The following is a 23,181-nucleotide window of genomic DNA, read 5'->3' on the forward strand; positions in this document are numbered from 1 at the left end:
TCACCTCATTGTCATTGGCTAGTGTCTTCATTGTCAGTGTATTTTAAAGCTGATTTCTCAGACAAAAAAAGTATTTATAGAATTATTAGTTGCAGCAGGAGCAATTTAGTGTTTTTTTTCTGTGCAGATATAAAATAGTATCATTCTCTATTAAATAAATAAACTATATGCTGCCAAAAATGCAGATCAGTTTCAGTGATAATGTAAAATCTGAGTGTACTCGGTAACTGTACAGTTATGAAAAAAATATCAGTTGAAATGCAATTTCCTGAAAAATACAACTCAGTTACCATGGGAGGAAACCAGAGCACCCAGGGAATCAAAACCAGACAACAACATTCCAGCTCCAAACAGACAGACTCCATGCATAATAATAAATATGCAATGTCAAGTGGGTTGAAGACTTTGTGTAATAATCAGATGAGTTTTGACGAGAAAAATGAAAATCTCTCCTAAACTTGTAGTTTGTATGCATACTATCTGTTAAAGCTCATCTTAACAGCTTTGGATGAAAAAATGTTATGTAACTAACATTTCCCCAGGATCTCACCTTAAATACTGAACAGCCTTCAGTACTGTAAAGCAATGGAGCAAATGATGCTACTGAATGTTGTTCTTGCAGCGCGCCCTGCAGATCCATGCCCCAAATTCCCCCTGAGCTCTCTGCTGGAAGGCTACAAGTGCATCCGACACGATGAGCACATCTCCTACGGAACCTGGGTGACTCTGTGCCACCGTTTGGATTAGCTTTCTCCTCTGGTAATGCACTTTATTTTTTCAAATCATGTGCGAGAAGGACAAAGCTGTAATATTTGTGTTTAACTGTAATTTGTGTGTTTTCAGTCGGGAGCCTGCAGGACGTGCTGGCAGCTGCTAATGAGGAGGGGATCGTTAGGATTTACAACACAGAGAACCGTGAACAGCCACTTCTTAAAGGTAGCTGGAGCGATTTGGGATTTCGCAGGAGTGTGTCGGATCATTGCAAAGTGTCTATAACTTGTGTGTGAACGTTGCAGAGTGGTTGGCTCATGAGAATGCAGTGTTTGACATCGCCTGGGTACCGGGGGAGTCTCAGCTGGTGAGTGCACTTTTGCTTTCCCTCATCAGGAAGTGTCGATCAAACAGATCCTGTTCCTCTGGAAACTGAATGCGGAGAAAATAGTTTGAATGTAAAGAATATGGCACAATATTTGCTGAATATGAAGGATCTTTTCATTTCCTTTTTAATGAAGTGCCAGTTTGTGTCCATAACCTCGACTTTAAGTCCTTCTTTTGGTTCCTGTGTGGTGTGATTCCCGTTAGGTGACCGCTGCAGGTGATCAGACGGCCCGGCTTTGGGATGTGAGGTCCGGGGACTGCTGGGCAGCTTTAAGGGCCACCTCTGCAGCCTCAAGTCTGTGGCTTTCAGTCCAAGTGAGAAAGGTACTCCTCATATGTCCAGGTGTGGGACGCAGGGTCACCAAGTGGACGGTTAAATTCTTAATGTTGTTTATTCTCCTGTGAATCAGCTGTGTTCAGCACTGGGGCCAGAGATGGAAACATTATGGTCTGGGACACCAGGTGCAGCAAAAAAGGTAAGCAGAGACTTGAGTTTTGCTTAAATGAAGCTTGTGAAGCTTCGTGTGTGTGAACAGATTTCATCCCCACAGTTCACCTGCTCACGTGTGAACGTTTGATTTCTCAGATGGTTACTACAGACAGGTGAAGCAGATCAGCGGCGCTCACAACAAATCGAACCAAACCCCATCCAAGACAAAAAGAAGCGGGGCAGCATGCGCGGCATGGCCCCCAGCGTGGTGAGTTTGTGGGAATGAATGTTGATAAATATATTGATATAATATCAATACATTACAGCTTGTAAAACTGAACAACCATCGAAGGATTAAAAGCTTTTGTTTATGAATAAGGAAGCTCAATACATGTATATTTTGTATGATTATATTCCAGATAGCTAACTTTGTTGTGTGTCTTTCTACTGAAGTTGACATTTACTGTTATCTCTCTCCAACCCCTCCAATATATTGAAGTTATTGTCTTTTTCTGCCGTCCTTCACCTAAAAATACAAAACACAAAGTTTTATGATGCACTGCTGGCAAGTGGGGGTTGATCTCACATCATACGGAGGAGAAATCCAGTAGAAAACCATATTCATGCTGTAATATTTGGCGTCATGTGGGTTTTCCTGTTTGGGATCTTGTTGCAGGACAGCAGAGCGTCACCGTCGTGCTGTTTCGGGATGAACACACACTCTCTCCGCCGGGGCAGTTGACGGGTACAAACACTCTCAGATCATCAGAATGAAACAACTGCAAAAGCCAGAAACTTTAAATGGTCATTTATATCTGTTTTTTCCCCCCACTTTTTTTTTTTTTTTTAATTTAGAGTAATCAAGATGTGGGATCTGAGGAAAACTACACTGCTCACTGTCAAGACCCCGTGCCTTTGCAGATGTACCCGTACCCCGGCTCCTGCATGCGCACCAGGCTGGGTCAGTCTCACTCTCCTCGGACTCCATCGTGTGCCTTCGATAAGCAAACGACCACGAACCGCTGAATGAGCTGCTCCTGTGCGTTTCAGGTTACTCCGGACTCGCCCTGGACTCCTCCAGGTCCAACGTCATGTGCAACTGCACAGACGACAACATCTACATGTTCAATGTTTGTGGGATCAGAACTACTCCAGGTAAACTACCTCTCCGTTCTCACTAGATGGAGCTGAAGTCCTGCACTTTAACTTACTTTTATTGAGTCTTGAATGGTGTGAAGACACTTAAACACAAGAAATCATGATTAAATCCATGTAGACTTAGACATTAGACTGACCCCGGTTCTCTCATTGATATCCCCCTGTTTTGTCCACAGTGTCGGTTTTCAGCGGCCACCAAACTCCTCCTTCTACGTCAAGTCCTCTCTCAGCCCCGATGACCAGTTCCTGGCCAGCGGCTCCAGCAACAAACACATACATCTGGAAGGTCAAATCACGCCGCCGTCAATAGATCTCGCTCGAGCAGAAGCTTCCTTGCTCGGCTCAGCTCTTCGACGGTCAGAGAATGAATGGTTTCTAACTTTTTTGGTTCATTGTAGATCTCCGACCCTCACATCCTCCTGTGATCCTTCAAGGCCACAGCGAAGAGGTGACGTCCGTCGTCTGGTGCCCCTCCGATTTCACTAAGGTAAACCACAACTGGCAAAACCCTTCCTTCTGAAATCAGACTGCACGCTCACTGGGGCAGCATTTCTTGACCTTTGACCCTTTGCCCTGCTGATGGGTATGGTAGTCCTTGACTGGTTGCCATGGAGGGTTGTAGTCCTCATAGCCTCATTACATCTCACTTTGTAATTGTACTTTTTATCTGAAATGTGAGTAAAACTCAGAATAATCGAACTGGTAGGGGGGAAAAAGGGAAAAAAACATTAAAAATTCCAAAAGCACCGTAAACTTCAGGATTTACACTCAGATCTTCGCGCTAGCCCCAAAAAACATATTTCCTGATTTCATTCCAGTTTGTACTGTTTTTATTTCTCATAATGTTGCTTCTTTCTTTTCCTGTTTCTCCTATTGAAATAGTAAAACTGCACAGCAGTGATCAGTCCTATCAGTCTGTATAAACTGTTGACTGTAGAGTGGATTTATTTGAGCCAGTCTCCCACAACCGTGTCGCAGTCATTAGCCGCAGTTACATGGAGCATGAGTAATCTGATTAACCACAGATCTGATTAAAATTGCATCATGTGAACACTTCTTTCTGATTAGATTGGACGCCATCTGAATGAAATTAGGATCAGGTCCGTGGAGTTTGGTCTGGAAACATTGTCAGAGCTTTTTGTGACGTTACAACGCTTCACACGCTCCGTTTCTGTGCTTCAAACATGAAATGAACTCTCCTCTAAAGGAAAAAATTGGGCGTTTTTTTTTTTTTTTTTTTTTTTTTTTTTTTGCTGAGGATGTTTCCGATGATGTGTGTTCAGTCCGTCCTCTCCGCCGTCTGCTGACAGATTGCTTCCTGTTCTGATGACCACACTGTGCGGATCTGGAGGCTCCACCGGGAAGCGGATGGAGCTCCATCATCAGTGGGAGAGGCTAACCTTGTTGGCTGGGCTCGTCCTGTGTCTGTCTCCAGTAAGTGTCTTTCTATCCTGCATTTGTTTTGTTTTTTTTAGGGGGTCTGTCATGAGGTGACCGATATAAACCTCTGTGGTTCGTTCATTTAGCGTGAGGCAAGAAATTGAAATAAAAGATAAAAATGTGTTTTTATTCTGTAAGTGTGAGGCTCTGACTTACTGGATTGTTTTGCTGTTCAGGGCCTCCGGTCCGAGCTGAGTGCACCCCCGCCAAGAACCAGAGGAAGGAGAGTGTGTGGGGTCTGTGCTCCCCTCAGCCCGCCTCCTGCGCCCCCAGCGGCGCCGCCTTACCTCTGTCCACCAGCACCGCCTCGCCGGCCCCGTCCCAGAACGCCAAGTCGCCGCAGTTCGCCAGAGATCGCCGACCTCCATCGAGCAGTGGCTGTCCCCGGTCGGCCTGGGGTCCCCATCTCAGGACAGCCCCCCGCCGCGCCGGGTCCTCAGCGCGTGCCCCCAGGACCCCGCCGGCAGCGCCTCTCCCACCGAGCGCCGGGCCAAACGCCGGCTGGAGACCGGGGGCGCGTCGCCTCCATGCGACAGAGCGGACCGGTGCGGCTGCGTCGCCGAACTGTACCCTCAACCAAGAGGAACCGGGCCCCCTCCGGGGTCTGCGGCCCCCCGGGGACAGCTCGGAGCGAACGGACTCGGAGGACGGCGTCAAGCCGGCCTCGACGACACGGACTGACAAGGAGAACCGCTCTCCCAGGACCATCAACTGGCTGTCGGTGATGGGTCAGAAGATGAAGAAAGGTCAAAGAAGCCCCAGAACTCCCAGAAGCTCCAGGAAACACGAGGTCAAGAGCCCAGCTGCAGCCGTGAGTAACATCAGGATACACGTTTCTTTTACCATTTGTAAAGACAAGGATCTGGATAGTTCTACACCATATGAGAACAAACATGCTGTGTTCGTATTGCAATAGTATCTGTAACTGTTTCCAACTCTGATTGATGTCTCTCCTTTTTTGTGTTGTTTAGATAAAAGCTACAATTGACTATTATTTTCCCTTTTTTTCCCTCAGAATGTCCTCTCACCTCAAAGCATGAAGAAGATCTCTGTGTACTTCACCAAAAAACCTCAAGAGTAAAACCATATAATACACCCTTCAAGACACTTTGTTTCTATAGTTGGATTTCTTTATTGGAAGCTCAAAGACCAAAATCCAGATCGATACTTGGATTAGATGAACCCGAGGTGCAAGAAGACTCATGAAACTGTCAAACTGAAGGCTTCAGTTTTGACTTTCAGAGGCAGAGATTTTTATTGACTTTTTTTTTTTTCTTCCTGTGCAGAATCGGACGTTGAGTATTAAAAGTTTGTTTAATCTTCTCCTTTGCCCCAACTTCACCATTTTAAGAGATTCTCTAGTATTTAATACAAGACACTCTTTTAATGAAATTGTTCAGCCGGTTGAAGCGGTGAATGTCCTCTCTGTAGATAAACAAAAGACTCAACAGGACTGTACATTTTAAATCCTGTATTTGCTTGTTTTATAACATTAAATTGGAATCAGTCGGCCATGACGCCTGCCACGTTTCAAAACAAGAGCTGTAATTTTGTATTTTTAGGTTTTTTTTCACAGGTTTCATCATCCATTGAAAGAGGGCTGATGTCCATCTATGTTTCTAAGCAAATGAAGTTGTTAATTTTGTACAAAAACCCTGTTATTATTGCTTTTGGTTATTTGTATTTAATTGCTGCAAAAAGTTTAATAAATTTAGAAAGTTTTCAGGATTTTATTGAAAGCTTTGTTTTGTTTACATTCATCTTCACTACTTCATTCAGCTCAAGCTGATGGGATGCCGGGTGACTGGACTGATTCAAACATTCAGAGTTTCACCTTTTAATACATGAAAACCTGAAATACAATTTCTAAGATTAAGATGTTTCATAAGAATGAATGTTCATCCTCTTGGCTTGTTTTTTCTTTTCTTTTACAATATCTTAATGACATCTTGTAAAGCAAAAAATGTCCAGAAAAGCATCTAAAGCTGTTGCAATATGCATTTTTTTTAAACTCATCCCTTGAGGGGAATTTTCAAAATTTGCATGGTGGTTTAGTTCACACTTAACTTTATTGTGTTACATTAAAATTATTACAATTACATAAAAAAAAGCACGCTATGTGATGTAATATTACCGATTGCACCTTTAATAACCCAGACTTTTCAGACGTCTTAGCCTAATTCAGGCCTGTTTTTTACTGATTGTATTTAGTTTATTATTTTTTTAAATTTATAGAATAATAACTTTAACTTTGAGACATCGTTCTCCTGTCAATCAATTGCGTGACGTCACCGTTTGTTTTCGCACGTCACAGGTTTGGCCCTCGCATTTCCTGCGTCGTGATTGGCTGAAAAAGTTTTCCACTCTTCTGAATCTTGGCCGCTGATTGGCTGCCGGGCCCGTCAGTCACTGACGTACACCTGTCAGCGCTCCGCAGGCAAGCGAGCCGCTCAGACTGACGGAGCGGCCGCCTGCTCCGCACGACGTCCGCCAGTTTGTTGTCTTCGTGAGGACGCGTCTCTCTGGAGGCCGTGAAGACGACGGAGTGGCGCGGGATTCGGCTGACAATGCACCCGGGACGCGGCTCGCTCCAACACGGTTAACTTTTTTCAGCTAAATGAGTCGACAACCGAAGCTCAACTTCATCGATCGCGGGGAGTTTTTTTTTTCTCCCCTGATTCACTCAACGGAAGTCTAACTCGGATGAACACCGACATTTGAAGAAGTGGAGTTCGTCTTTTGTCAGAATACAGCGCGAATTTAATGGGGCTGGTGTCTTTTGCAACTTTTCCCCAGCGACACTGGTGCATATTGTCGTAGCAGCACGCGTTAAAGTCAGCTAACTGTAGCAGGCTAGCTACATGCGTTAGCTGTCAGCCTGCGTTCACATTCGCCTAACTTTTTAATGACAATGTCTTTTGTACATTGTGCAACAGGTAGACCTTCTGCAATCACAAGGAAGCTGCAAAACCCCGTAGATCTTTAGAAACTTGTGTTTTCTCGCATGTCGGGGCGTTGTCGTGAGCGCTAGTTTGTTTTTTAAAGGTGATCCCGTATCTCATTAAAGAAGATACATTAATAATGTTTCCTCTGCATATAGTCTAACCCATATTAACACAACCATGTCGGATCATTGGGAATAGCGAAAAGACTCTAAAAGGAGATTCAGCACTTCAGCTCCACGTTTTGATGCTCATGTGAACGGTGGGAAAACAGACCAGGAAACCTTGCAGTTTGACCCACAGGGGATACAGTAGCTTGTCTGGAGTCCTCATCAGTTTGTGCACCAAAATGTCGGCCATCTCCGCATCCGAGAAAGTGGACGGGTTTACGAGGAAGTCCATGAGGAAGGCGCAGAAACAGAGGAAATCCCAGGGCTCCTCTCAGTACCGCACGCAGAGCGCTCCGGTGGAGCTCTCCCCGCTGCCGCAGCTCAAAGGTACGGTAAGAGGATGAAGAGGTCTGCCGCTTAAAATAGTCTGTCTGTCATCACCTGAGAGTGCTGTGTGCATCCCTCCAACTCAGCCCGACACGATCACAGTGGAAGCTGTTCATGCAAACGTTTATACGGATTGCAGATCAGTACTTTTGTAAATCTGCAGGGTGGAAATCGGTAGTCCAGAGAGTGAGGGATCTCTGAACATCTTCAGTTGCCTGCAAGGCGATTTGACGTATAGCATCGATTATGCTTTTTAGATAGTTGTACATCTGCAGTAGAGTGGTAGGTAAGTGTAACATAATGCAAGAATGCATCTGATTGCCTCCTAAACAACTGAAAAAAATCTATGAATTTATTGCCTTAATCAAGCTTGGGAATTGGGATGCAGCTGATCCCAGCTGACCGTGTTTGAAAGCAGGGTCCATCATAGGGCAAACACAGAGAGACAGATAAGAGTGACCAGTTAACCTCAACCTTGCATGTTTTTGAACTGTGGGATAAAGCTTGCGGTACAGAGTGTGCAATTCTGCACAGAAAGGTCTGAGGCTCTACCCATGTGTGACAAATACCATAATTATTCAAGAAGTGCAAGAAATTTTTAATTCACATGCAATGTGTTGACATTTCAATGGCTTTATACTTTATTTAGGTGATTCAAACATGTCAGTGGCCACATTCATATGAATTTTAATTCGAATAAAAGTTCATTCCACTTTGAAATGGCCTCGTAAACACTTAATTATGAGTGATATGTTGATTTCGAATTAAACTTAATTCCCTATAAAGTGGCCGGTTTAGTGTCATTGTAAAGCAGAATAAATAATTCCTCCATCGTGTATACCTCTATTCCGCTTTAGCTTAATTCTGGTCGTTCTGTGCATGTTCCTTCCAAGAAGCATTTGTTGGACTCAAACGGAAATGATTTATTCAGTGGGAGCTTTAGAAGAGATGGACATAATGAAAAGAATGGATGGGCGGCAGCATAAAAATGTTGACTTTTTAAAGCTGTAGCATCAAAGTTATTCGAAAGAAAGCAAAAACCTGAGGAATTGGCATTTGTTTACTTCTGGTAGATGTACCGCCGTCACTTCCGATCCCTGTTCTTCATATTTAGTTTTTGATATCCAGGTATACAATTGGAACAAGTATTGCTGGGGCTTCTTGCTCATTAAGTATTAATTAAATGCAATTTTTTGATGTGATTTTTTTTGAAGAGGGAGATGTCAGGGAAGCAGTGAAGGAGAATGGAGATGTTTAGTGTAACAGAGGAGGTAGGAGATGGTGGAGAGGAGACAGATAGTTTGACCTGGCCTAAACACTGAAGGGAGCCGTCAAAACAAGATGAAGACTAAATTCAGACAATAGAAGTAAATCATCTCTGATGTCTAAAGTGGGATTCAGGAGCTCACTGGGTGCGTGCTTCTTTTTGCCTAAACCGATGTTGATAAAACAGTCACGTGCCAAAGCTGTAGGCATGTGTAATGTGATGCTATTTATCCAGCATGTAATGCCAACAGGAACCTGCCTGATTGGGTCCAAATATATCTGCAGCAGAGAAGAACAACCCTAAATATATAGCCAGATTTATTAAGAGCCACGCTCACTTTAAAGAGGAATAAGGGGCTCTGGAAATGATGGATTGTCCCCCACAGAGCCCTGATTGGAACATAATGAAGCCTCTCTGGGTTTAAATGAAGAGACAAAAGGAGCTTAACTGGACTATATTTCACAGAAGATGCCTTTTAAAACCCTCCATTCATGAACTGGTTACTGAAAAGAACTGATGTTACTTTGAAGGCAAAGGCAGATTCACAACATTAAGTGATAGAATCAAGTTAATTATTTCAGAATCCCTGCAGCCAATCAACACAGCTGCCTCTGCTCAGTGCACGTACAGAGTACTCTTAAAGAAGGTTGTCAACTGCATGTTTGCAAGAAGATATTTCCAAGGGTGCATGGTGCATGTACCATGATGTGCCTGAATAAGACTTTCAGCAAGGTGGTCACAGTTGGCTGCAGCTGCTCCAAACGAGCAGTGTTTTGTTTTGTGTGTCAATGCTGGTGGACACTGTTGATAGTGAGGACGAGTTTAGAGAAAGTTGACGAACGAGTCTGCAGACTTCTCCTGACAGTTCATACGACGTGATGTTTCGAAGCCATTTCCTGTGCAAACACGCACTATGATAACTCAAGTGTTTTGCCGGAGGCTGAATTGCCGCAGTGCTTAAACGGACAGGCGTGAAAGAGGTGAACCCATTTCCATTCATCACCTCAAAGTATCCAAGTCACCCTGATCCAATCCTGCTACGACCACTTGCTCACATCACTCTGCAGCAGAGCGCTTTATGAGACAGAAGTGATCAGACAATGAGAACCACCTCAAAGTTTGGTTTCTAACTATTTTTTTTTTTTTTTTTCAATGAGGAACCCAAGTTTCAGTACTGTGGGGAAAATGTAAGACACTTCAAAGGCGGTGAGTGAAATGTGACACCATGCACAATTTCATAGTGGCCACCCATATTATCCCACATTCTGTTGTTTGTTGATGCATAACTGTGTTTTCAGTACAGACCTGGGGTTGCAGGCCTGAGATAGTTTTCCATGTGAACATTAGACAAACTGGGGTAGTTACAGTCCTGTAGCTTATAATCTCAAAGGTAGGTGTCTGTAGATCTGCACAACCGTTTTCATTCCTTTGGAAACGCAGTAAGGTGCATGATGAGATTAAAGTGCTTGTTGTCTTTCCTAGAAATTGTTTTTACACCTGAACAATGCTCCCTGTTTTTTTTTCCTGCAGAGACAAACCATTAATTTTTGCCGTTAAATGACTGATATTTTCATAGATAAGATTATATCTGGTAGGGCTGCGCAATGTTTGATAAACACACATGATGTTTATATTGCAATATCATTTACATTATATACTAATAACAAACTATCTTCTAATGAACTACATGCTCATACATAGAGAACCATAGTTAAAGCACACTGCATAGCAACGACATAGAAAATTCACATATGACAGTACACATAATTGTAATCGTGTAAATATTCCGTCGATGCATATAGATACACCCACACACTGTTTACTCATAGTTCTGATTCCTCTCTGTCCAAGCTTAGACATCTAAATAGCTGTCTTTTTCCTCTCTGTCTCTAAATATATGCATTCCGTATATCTCCATGTTTCTCCATTTGTATCACATGTATGCATACATACAGCACACACCACTCATTCGTCCACAGATGGATCAGATTGAAAACATTATGCTTGTTCTATCAAATACAAATGAATGCTGGTCATTCACAGTGGAGTTGCTTGGAGATGGGGAACCACTCCTTTTACAAATTCACCAGCAGTTCCTGACAGTAAACTGCATAATCTCTGAAGAGGAAGAATTGATCCTCATTTATGATACGAAAGTGACAATGTAGGTGGATTTACATCATCCGGTCATGCAAGATGGAGAGAGAATGACATGCAGAAAAAAATTGAGACATAACAATTTATTGGATCTCTTAGCTTTTTTAATTTAACTTCAGTTTGAACCATGAACCATCATGTTGTAATTGAATGAAGAGCAGGACTCATATGGACTGCATGTTGCTTTTCAGGATGCGATACAAGAAAACAGCCTGTGTCCGTTTTATTTTCATCCATTAAAAAAAAAAAAAATGGTGCACCAATGTGACAAATCTCAGCAGGCCCCTGACTGGATATCTGTCAGCTGTCTCCCTTTTAGCCTGCAGTCAAATCAGCTCCTGCTGAGCTGGCTAACAACCGTGTGTGCTCTTCCACTGTGTACTTTTAACACGGTTTCACACCTAATTGCTCTGTGGTGCTGCATATTACTGATATTACATGAAACGATATTATACGTTGACATGGAAATGGTCTGCAGTGTGTCAGAAATAAATCACCGTGAAATGACCCTCAGTTCCTTCAGTATCTTAACTCCGAATTGAATATTTCTTCTGTCACGCGGACTTTCTGGTATGAATGTCAGTCGTGTGTGAAATCTTTAATCTCACCGTGACCTATGATGATAAAGGAGAGAACAGCTTTACTGAATGCCACGACTGGACTTAATGTTCTGATTTCTCTCCTTGTTAGTCAGACAAGCTTCAGCAACACAACAACTGTTGTGGCGTTTGAGGGAATCGTGCGGGTCATGTGAGAGACTTGTCTGGTCAAGTATTGGAAGTTTTTCTGCGTGATGCAAGTTCTTGAATGCTGAATGCAGACGGTGCCACTTTGTGGATGCCAACAATGACGACTACTACAAATTACTGAAGGACTGTCGAAAAAAGATTTATGTTGCGAGTTTGATCATGTAGAAACTCTTCCCAGTGTACTGCCTCTATATATTGTTAATATTTATTGAGTGTTTATAGTTATTTATATTTGTGCTCAGTGTCCTTCTGTGATTTTTTTCTTTTTTTTTTTTTCTTTCCCCTAAGGGATCTATGCAGTATCTTTATCTCTATCTAATGGCCATAAGACATACTTCAGCAGGAGTTTGAAACACTTGCATTGACCTTCCCATACTACATCATTGTACTGCAGTAATGTGTGAAAATGACTTGGAACAGCCTGTCAGCTGCTGCCGTGACAAGGGTGAGGGTGACGGTCAAATTATCCGCCTTTTCTTCCACTGAAAGGCGCTTTGTCTGCCTGGCTGCCGCCGGCCGAGAACTCAGGAAAATCTGCCACTTTATCACATGTAAATAATTTGTATGTCAGAAGTGTCAGAGTGGTATCTGGCGATAAGTAATTGGAAAATTGAAGAGCTAGTTTCCTTTTGACACGAGTGAAGTCAAAGAGAAGGTTGAAAGATTTTTCTATCTGCACTTCAGCCGCTGTGTGCATGACCGTCACATAATGGTGCGATCATATGAAACATCCACAAGGCCTTTACATGTAAAAAGATTGATACTTCAGAATTACAGAGCATGTTCAGTGATTATAGTCTTGCAAATGGTGCAACATTGACCTTTGACTTGAGCTAAAGTGAATAAAATGACTTCGAGCTTATATTATAGACAAGAGCTTGCGTGACTGTGACCATGGTGTGAGTGATTGGATGGATGGATATGTCAGCATGGAGTAGAACACATCAGAAATGAAAAAGAGATCAGTACAAATTAAATGGCATTTATATAAAACCTGAACTTCAGGGTCTGTGGTAGTCTGTGTTCTGTACGGTTCCTCGCTGAGGGTTGTTGATCTTATCCTAACCGAACCATTGTGTGCACGCTTATTCTTGGTACACTTTTGGTACGTAGGTAGCATGTCTAAAAAAAGAAAAGAAGCGCGATTATGTCTCTGTTGTATCTGTGTTTCTGCTGAATTTATGTGTTTAAAAATGGCCGCTCAGTCATACAGTGTGGTTTGTCTGTACACCACCTACTCTGTCAAAGATATTTTAAGCTATTGCATTTGACAGAATCGTATTTATTATTGTCCATATTTGTTTACCTCGAAAGGTCTCAGACTGCAGTGAACTGAAATGTATTATTTAGATTTCTCTACCGGGTCTGTCACAAAGGAAAAGCCATAAATCCTGCCTTTATTGATATCTTACCTTGACATGCTGATTGAGCTTGCTCTGTTTATGTTTTTTCACGGGCCATCTGTTGAGTAGTGCCACAGTTGTATGACTCATGATTCAAACAGTACACCAGTCCTTTACATGCCTTGATGTTTATATATTTGTATGATTGAAATATTGTATGTAGTTTTTTTTTTTCCCAGTCTTGAATTCAATAAGAGAGCTTTGACCGCTGCGTTTCCAGGTTGAGAGTGCACGCCTGCCTCACTCACTGTAAATAAGTTACAGCACTTAAAGCACTGCTGCCGAGTCCGCGACTAACTTGATCAAGAATGGATATTTCTGCTGCCAGATTGTTTAGGTGCTAAGAGATAGTAGCCAGCAAAGATGCTTCTTCCCTCCTGCAGTGGAGAGGCTGGAGTGCTTCAAGCTCCTGTTGTGTGGACACTGAAAAGATGAGTCATTCAGAGACCAACATTGTTGCCATGGCAGCCAGAAGCCTTGAGAGCAAGCCAGGGAAATGTTTTATTTTCCAAATACAGGCCACTTCGTTTACGTTGATATTTCTGTCACTGATGGGACATATTTAGCCGAGCAACCATTTTGAACTATACCTGAACTTACAGCTTGAATGTTGTGTTGTTTTGTTTATTGCCACAGTATAACCACTGTCACCAATGCAGTGGATATTGGTTTTAGTTTCTTTTTCTCACACGAAGAATTTTTTTCATCTCCTGGTTGTTGAATTTGCTTTGTGAAAACAGTTTAATATCTCACTACTGTAATATGCTGTGGATCATAAACACATTGACAGTGCTTTTCCCAGTGTTAGTGTGTATCGAAACATCAATCGATGGATTGTGTTTAGTTTGGTTCACATTTTGTCATTCTGGTCCAAATGGTGGCGTAACGTCATGTTTCTATAGCTGCTGAAGCAGCACCTTATTTACTCTTCCTTTCATAGCCACTCGTTTTTATACTTCGCTGGTCATATGCGATACGTCATTGGTACAAGCCACCTTTATGATACAAACTACAAGAACCTTTTAGCTCAAATTTCAGAGTATGTGAGATTGTGGCACAATCCTCAGTGATGCCTTTTCATCATGATCTGTTTAAATTTTATTTGGTCTTGCAGTCTAAGATAACTTGAGGGAGTCTTCTGACATGATTAGAAATTTATGATTGTCAAGTAGTAACACCAGCTCTGCAATCACTCGATGGTTTGTAGATTTCCTATAAGGCAATACGTAAGGCCATGGCATACATTTTTTTCCTGCACTCAAGTGGATCATTTTCCAACCCAAACTGTGGCAGTTTAGTCCTCCACCTCACCCGGTTGATTTGTCTGACGTGGACAGGCAAGGCACTGAACTCTAAGTTGCTTCCAGTAGTGTTCAAAAACCTTGCATCAGAGCCGTTTTATGCAGTAAACTCTGCTGCATATGTGAAGCCTTTTTACCCTTTAAATTAAGCAGTTTGATCCTTGTTAAGGTTCATATATATGAATATTTTGACAGAATAGATAAACATGGACAGATTACCCAAAGGATATTCACACGTATAATGGCCATCATTGCTAATTAAGACTGCAATCAAATCTGATGGTGAACCCAAGAGTCACGGAGGGATGATTGTGTTCCTGTTACCAAAACAGCACAATATGAGGCATAAAAAACTTGACCAATGTGAAAGAAGAATTGTTCCCGTTAACCAAATTGAGATATGCACCTTTGTCCATATTTCTTCATTGTTTAGGTAGTTTCTACAATACAGACAGTGCAGCTCAAGTGCAAAAATGCATCACTGGGCCTTTGGGTGCCATGCTAATATAGCCTGTAGCTGTTGCCTTCAAGCAGAGATGAAGAGGAGCTACAGAGGTTTGGGAAGATCAACAAACGTCAACAGAGTTATCAGACTTCACACAGCTTCCCCTGGAACCTCAAACGGCTTCCCACCACATTTTATACACATGTAATAACTCCTCAAACATGAAAGTCTGTCAGTCGGAGTCCCAAGTTTTTGGATTTTAGATTGCTTTGAGAGCAGGATCCTTCAAAAAACAGTTCACCAGTGAGTGCTCACGAAAGCCATGGCCTGTATTGGCTTATTGATTCCCAAGTGTGTCCCACACACAGGCTGTTTCCATCTGGTCTGCCAGCAGATAATCGATAAATAATTTTCTGGGAAACAGCGGGACAGGTCTGTGCTGGACGCGTTGTGTTTTTGTGTGTGTTCCTGTTCCTGTGTCTGATGCTGTTGTGTCATAATTTTAGCCCGTGGCAGGTTAGGATAGACGTCTGACTCTTTCTAAATAAGCACCGTTGCCTCACTTTTATGCTGTGCTGAGACGAGGCTGTTTTCTACTGAATATTTTCTCATTTTTAGACTAAATGTTATGTAGCCTTTTCTCTTTCTTCACTAGCTTCATTTCCTTTTCTCTGTGGTTTACCAAACAATCAGCCGGTGTATTGTAGGTGTAGCTACATGCAGCTGTCAGCAAAGAGTAATTAATTATAGCAGTAAACACTTGGCATCAAATCTCCCAGCATGGCAGCGGAGCTCCGTGCTGACTCCTCATGGACGGCCTCTACCATCTTTAGTGACCTTAACTGAGCTGTAAAACACAGCTCAGCTCATTGAAAAAGTGTCTCGTTTCTTTTACGCCACCTTCAACTCTCCCTCTCCAACACCTGCTATCCATCTACCTTGTGGCCGCTCTCCATTTCCTCGAATCTGAGAGTCTCTGCTGTGCTGGCAGCTTAGAAAAAGAGGAATAGTGTGAACGCACCCTGATGGGACCATTTGGGATTGATGAGGCAGTGACGTCCAGGCAGACCTTGACGTGTTGAAATCTACTAGCTGAGGCAGAAATAGGAACATACTCGGTATCTGGGCCTGGCTCACACACACACACACACACGGCCCTGACCTCCTTTGACCAGATCATCTTTTCTCGGTGAGTGTAGCACATGCTTGAATTTCAGAGTAACCCTCAGAGGTAGTAGATCTGAGACAGGCTGGAGTACTCTTCATTGTACAAACTAGAAATCTCAAATTAAAGCAAATTGCACTGGAGGATTTTTTTGCTTACTATCTTCACACTTGCATGTTTAATTGAATAATCAATACAAATTTTCTTGCATCGGATTGTGATGAGGAACTGCTGCATGGGAAAAGTTGTAATTGGACACTTTATTTGTAGTGATTGATCCTGAAGTTAACACGTTCTGAGCTGCAATTGCAATCATCAGTAATTGAATTCATGGAGAGTCCTGAGTGTTGCAGGTTAGCCGAGTTAAAGCCCACCTGTGAATGAACGCTCGATTCTGAACTGCTGAAGTTGGGCAAACAGACCCATTAGCCTCAGCTGTTCCTCATTAGCATTCTGCTGGCGGCTGATTGGCCGACAACAGCATTCAGTTTCCTGTGTTGTCCTGATTGTCTGCCTTTCTCATTTGCCACACTTCGTGTTTTGATTGCACTTAAGCCATTTGCTGTTCAGGCAAATGTTTAGCTTGGGGAAGAGTGCTTGAAGGTTGGAGAGACTAGATGTTGTTTGAGACATAAAACAGGGAACTTGACATCTGCCAGCTCATCCTGTTACTCAACAACTTTTCACTGGAACTGGGATCAATCCTGGAGTTATTTATAGTTTTCACACGGTTTTTTTCCCAGTATGTGTTGCTGTTTCTATTTGTTGGAGAAGTTTAACGTAGCCTTTCAGTTATTGCGTCCTTACTTTAAATGTCATATTTTGGCGGAACTTGTGTTAATACTGATTTAATATTCAGGACACAATAACCTCCAGTGCTTCAGCTGCTTGTCATTCCTACCTAACAGATAAAGACCGGCCTGTGAATCATTCCAGCCAGAGCTCAGCTAACAGTGCCGTTAAAGCCCTGACTCGTCACTGTGTCAAAGTTTGTAGATTGATTAAAGCTTATCCATGTTTCCAGTGAAAATGTACACGGTGGTGCAGAGTTTATTTTAATAGGCAGTGTTTAGATGAACTGAGTCTGTCTTATCTCAAGAGTGAGCGCTGTGACATGGCCAAGGTATCGTTGTCTGGTAACCGGGACTGAAATCAAAATTGTGGATATTCTCGGTTTTTACCATAATCTGCAGCTTAACCCTCTCGTGACTGTGGTGATTGAGCTTCAGCTTGCAAATGTAGGGTTTTTTTTTTCCTTTTACTGGTAAAGAGCAGTCTACAAAAAGACAGCTTATAATCACATGAAGCTTGCCGTTTGTGTTTTATATCTTTGTTTAAATGTCTCATTGAGTCTTCTGTCACATATTCTGCTCTCTTGAGTGAAGAAAAAGAATGAAGCATAAACGGTATGTTCCAGTTCAGATTCTGCCTAATTCAAAACAGATTACTCTTGTTGACATACCACCTGTAGAAACTGGATGATGCATTTTTGTGAAATGCCAGAATGTAACACCGGGGCGAGTTTCTTTTGAGGTGTTGATTCACAGCGTTTGGCCTACAACTCCTGGGAGCTCAGCTTGCCTCCCCTCGAACGCTTCCTGAGACGCATCCACTTTCTTGTTTACATTTTAAACTGGTGTAGATCTTCTTTAAGCTCCCCCTCGGACGCCGTGTTTTGCCAGCATTATTCTAATGTGCAGTCAAAACAAATGTGACTGTGAATCACATTGTGCTTGTGGTACCAGCTTATTCAACCGGTTCAGCAGCAGCGGCAGTGTGACCGATGTGGCTTCACTCCTGTCATGCGTTAACAACCACATTTAGCCTGCAGTACACTGTCACTCTGCACAAGTCGAGACTCTAAGTATACCTCCGATGGAGGCATAATGATTCTCTGCAGTCGTAACCTTTTTTTCACTTTTTCATTTCAACAGAAAGATGGTATCTTTGCCTCATTGCTATAAGGCAGAAATGCAATCCTAACCAGCAAAGCCTGCGCTTGGATTTGTTGCATGAGATCCTCCAGATGTGCAGCCTCAAGAGCTTGTCCTGTCACCTCCTACTTAAAAAATCCTACTGCTTCTCTGAGAGTTACGGCCAAATGTGAGAGCGTTGTAGCTTTAACAGTTTTTCACAGGAGCTGCCGTGTTTTTTTGGCTCAAGCCGTTTTTACGCTTTATGCTTCAGTTTGCCAAAATCCTTTTAGAATAAGTCATGAACATTCTCTTTTATGCAAATCAACTTGTGACAAAACACATTGGGGAAAAATTAAGCCATCCATGTGTTGAATTATGAGTGACATACCTGCAGAAAACGCTGTTGATGCAATAGAAGTTTCAGGATCCGTCCATATCACTGTGTCAGTTAATTCAGGAAGACAGAAATTAGTCAGCACCAACATCCCGAGCCAATAGATCAAGGCCAATAAAACTATAAAAAGCAGAGATGATAACGTTCCATATGAATTAGAGAGATTGTTGTGATGTGTTTTTGTTGGATTGACTCATCAGATCTCCGCACTGTGCCTGAATAATGAAGTCTGAAGAAGTCTTAGAAGGCCTTTAAAACAGGCACAGGTCTGGGCTCTTTAACTGGCTTCATGTTGAGATTGAATTCCTGTTTAAAATCAACGTGTTAATTAGCCAGTAGGTTGGCGTCCCCGATATCAAAAATCCATGTCTGACAGCGTGTAAAATCCAGACACTAGCTGCAACATGAACGTGGGCAGATTTTTGCATAAAATCCCTTTGAATACCCCACTTGTTCGGCGCAGGAGCCAGTTTTGTCAACAGGGTGTTTAAATACCGTTGCGTTGCCATTATCACTGCTGGAGCAGAAAGCAACGCTGTATGTGAGATTATTGCAGTTACACAACCGGTTTCCATTTTAGTATTCCATGTTTCGGTGCGGGAGTGACTGACGTGGCGTGCCCTTGATGAGCAGTTTCCTGCTGCTTCCCATCAGTGGGATAGAAATGCAGCGTTCACGTGGCCGGTCATGCGAAGCCTGGCAAGAGCTGAGTTTTGAACAAGTGAAGATAAAAATCGCGGTCATAAAACGTAATTTCAACAACATGAAGCCGAGATATTTATCAGAGCTCTGACAGTTTGATACTTAGCAGCTGGGGTCGAGTGTTTGACCTCCATTTGCATTTCTATTAACAGTGTTCTGCTACAACAGCACTTAGTGTCTCCTCTGAGAAGCGGGACCATCTTTCTAAATCCAAACTATGAATTAACACATCAAACTCTAAACACTGAATGGCTCATTGATTTAAGCCTTGGGAAGCATTTTTCAGCGTGAACATGGAGCATTAATCACCGTCATGGTAGAAATACTGACATCTTGACCTACTCTTGACCTCCTCCTCATCAGATATACGACAAACATGTTCACAACTTACCCAAGACATCCGCAGCTCGCCTGATACCTGCCCTTGTGCTTTCCACCAACACTTCATGGAAACAAAGTCAAGCGGAAAGAGACCAAAACAAAGTGAGGAGGGCAGCATGCAGGTCAGGTGACCTCTGCACGCTGACAGATTAGTCTATGCTTCATTTCAGAGTTTAGTTCACCCTTAAAACTTTGCTCGGGCATACGTTCAGTTTAAGATGTGTAGAATATAAACAGGCCTTCATCTGGAAAGTTGTGGAGGAAATGTGAGGCACTGGGTGGTTTGAATATTTTGTGTAGTTTTCTTATTAAAAATGTCTGTGTTGACCTCTACTTTGAGTATCATAGAAAACAATCATGCCTGTCCCTCGACCAATCAGCTCAGTAAAGATCCGCCTTCACACATTTACACACAGTGTTACTGAAGTTGTAGGTTTTACTTTGTGTTCTGTTGTTTGCATTGCTTCCAGTCAGACGCAGCTAACGCATGCAGCAATACACAGAATGACTAGAGAGATAAGAGCAAAACGGGACTTCAAGGGTTAAGAATTGCTATAATTAGAAAAACAGATGGAGTTATTTATAGCAAAAGAAAAACAGAAAGAACTGAAATCCTCATCTTTTTAGAAAACCATCTCCCATAGTTTTCAAGTCCCAAATGACTTGTAGCTCCACAGCTGCTCCTGAAATAAAGCTACTAGCTCATGGTTGAAGGGAAAAAATGTTAGTTGAAATGATTCTTCACATGTACCTGTCAGATTATTGCATTAATCTTTGATTGAACTTTTAATTTGGCATTAATATGTGACAGCTGAGCAGCAACCAGGTGACATGATGCTAATAAGTCTGTTGATAACTGGTGAGTTGGTGGGTATTTAACCATTCAGAATATTGAAGGTGGTACCTTATTGAAACTCATTTCAGTTCTGTGGCCCCAGACCAGTAAACTGAGATTAGCCTTTACATTCCATCCTTTAGCCTGACAGTCTGCCCAGTTAATGGACTTTAACCAGAATGGACTCACAAGTGGCACTACAATGACGTTAACCTGCTCCGGCCAGTCAGTTCATTCTTTAAGCCTCTCATCCTGTGAAGGAATTGGAGCTGCACAATATATGTTTTCAGCTTGAACCACGCGGTGTTTACATGTGAAAAAGATCTATTGCAGCATGAGCTTTTCAAGTAGGGCCATTTGCCTCCAACATGTCATGCTGCTGCTCCTTTTTTCTGCCTGAGTGAGAAAGAAAACCTTGCAAGGTTCATTTTTTTTTCTGTGACAAATTTACCAGAAACTAAGGTTCATCTCATGTGACACAACTCCTTCTGATTTATGTTTAAAAATAACTGTTTGCATACGATCACGGGCCGCATTACTTTAAACTCATGTTATTGAAGTTGTGTCAGCCTGTGCTGAGTTCATTTAGTGCAGCGCTCAATACTTCCTCTTGATCGGTGCGTGCAATATGCTTTCCTTGTCTCAGTGCTCACACGGGATTTTTTTTTCATTTTTAATCCATCTGAGCCTTCTACAACTCGAATATCAAAAGGACCCGCATGTGGAATTGATGGTGTTTTCACACTCATTAAACCAACAAGGGGTTCTAATTGTTCCTTGTGTGTTTGCCTGTCAACACAGTGTGTGGCTCATCTGTGTGCGTTTAATGGAAGTGCTCATGAGCATGTTTCTATCTCACCCCCCTTCACAATTTTGTGGTCATACATCTGAGAGCATATTTCCTGTTTGCTATCAAATCTACTCTTTATTCTCTGATATACAGTGTGTGTGTGTGACAGCCACTCTGAACCATTAACACCAAACGTTACACTAGAAAAAGACAAAAATACGCATCTGCTTGTTAGTTGTGAAGTAGTAGTGAAGTACTGCTTGGTATGCGCAACTTTTTTTTTTTTTTTTTCTAAACTCATTTACAGTTTGCTGAAAAACTCTGACGTGTCCCAGTAGGCCATAAATTTTTCATCCTGAAGAACTCGAGCAGCGTGTGGTTTCCACAGCGCTCGGCTGCAGGTCCAGCCTTGTGAGGCTAAATCCAGAGCAGATGAGCTGCTGCGTCTTCAGCACTGGTGTTTCAGTTTAGAATACGCTGCAGTGAATGGATGGTCTTATCGTACCCGGATCATGTGTTGATTGTAACGCGGTGAATCCCGGCATATGACTCTTTTTTTTTTTTTTCTTTGTGATTATCTGTCACAAGATTGCAGAACCAGCATAGGAGCTCAGTGGAAATTCTGTCGTATAACGGTCATCTAATGGCATCTGTTCCTAATTGCAGTGCTTGGGAGTAATCATGCTTCCTGTGTCGGTAATTTGAGGACACACCATCATTTTTAAGATATTCAAAAGGTCAGTAATGAATCGTAACCCCTATAATCCCTCTGCTTTTTGTTCTAGAGCCATAATAATTTCCCTCTCAGTGGAGGCTTATGCACAGGAAGAGATACAGTGCTTCATCCGTAAGACACCAGGGCCTGTAGAGACAGTTAAGACCATTTTTGAATTATTTACTAAGCAACTAAAAGGATTTTTAGATCCAATTATTTATCCCTGTGCTCCCACTGTATTTCCTTTTAAACCCCAAGACTGTTTCTTCTTATGTCCATGTGTGGTTATGAAGTGGAACGTTATTGCGTCAGTGATTCAGCATTCGGGGGGGAATGACTTTGGTTAATGCGGGGTCTCGTTTTACTGGTAGTTTCAGTCACATTTTGCTTGTGATTGTGAAAAGAATCATTTGTTTTGGAAGGAAAATAGTTTTACATCATCTGTCAGGGTAACGGTAACATTCGCTGCTTTGAGAAAGTGTCTGTGTGCTTTTAGCTTCATCTTTGGCGGCTTGTTTAATCAGAATTTTCTATCTGATCCCTCAGATACTCCCTTGTTCTTTGCTGTTGTTCACAGCTTCTCGACTTTAATGGAAATATTTTCCTTCGTTTGGTAAGCACCCTGAGGAATTTGTGCACTAATGCATCTGTATGCAAGAGGCAAAATAGCTTCACATGAGGGAAAGCATCTCCGTGTCAGACTGTATCTAAACAGGCCCAGCCATCTTCCCTCACAGGGGGATGAAGAAATAATAGGATTTTTTTCCTTTTTCTTTTCACAAACACAATTGGCTGTGAAAGCTTTGAGAAAATATTCCAAAAATGTTCAAACGGAGACTGGACATTGTGGGTTTTTTTTTTTTTTGTCTTTTACATGAGAGGCAAAAAAATTCATGTTTTCTGATTTAAAGAGTTTTCTCCTCAGTGGTATGTAGTTAGCATTCTTGTCTCAGAATGAGAATCCCTAGTTCGAGTCCTGGCTTGTGGCCTTTCAGGGAGAACTCTTTTTTTTTTTCTCTCCCTGTGCACATGGACATTTTTTTTCTCCAGTTTCCTCCCCCCTCAATCCTAAATTGGATAAAATGGTAAGAGGTGTACGTAATCATCAGTTATCCTGACCTGGACTCCAAGAGACCTTTTTTTTCCTTTCCTGCAGACTTAATTCTAGCAGCGTTATGAGATTATTACTGGCTGATGTGGCTTTGACAAACTGGAGTATGGCAGCAAATTTGACAGCAACCACATCACTCTCCACTGGAAGGGCATTTGGGATTAAAACTAGGCAGATGAAGTTGTGGTGACTTGCTGTGGCTACCCCTGTAAAAAAGAAAAAAATGAGTAGTCAACAGAGAGCCATCCTGTATATTATCTAAGTTTGCCTATTGGAGATCGATAC

At 42.3% G+C, this 23,181-nt stretch overlaps 1 protein-coding gene and 1 pseudogene across 1 annotated transcript in view; both read left to right on the forward strand.

Moving 5' to 3' along the window:
• Positions 1–597: 597 nt before the first annotated feature.
• On the forward strand, positions 598–5,342 carry LOC115402326 (denticleless protein homolog; annotated as a pseudogene).
• Positions 5,343–6,648: 1,306 nt separating this feature from the next.
• LOC115402028 (serine/threonine-protein phosphatase 2A 56 kDa regulatory subunit alpha isoform-like) overlaps positions 6,649–23,181 on the forward strand; it is a 37,866-nt gene continuing 21,333 nt past the window's right edge. The window contains exon 1 of the mRNA XM_030110444.1: positions 6,649–7,565. Coding sequence (XP_029966304.1) covers positions 7,418–7,565 — 148 coding nt within the window. The 5' untranslated portion in view covers positions 6,649–7,417. The remainder of the gene's footprint in view (positions 7,566–23,181) is intronic.

The sequence above is a fragment of the Salarias fasciatus genome, chromosome 15, assembly GCF_902148845.1.
Source record: "Salarias fasciatus chromosome 15, fSalaFa1.1, whole genome shotgun sequence".
In the NCBI taxonomy this organism is placed as follows: domain Eukaryota; kingdom Metazoa; phylum Chordata; class Actinopteri; order Blenniiformes; family Blenniidae; genus Salarias; species Salarias fasciatus.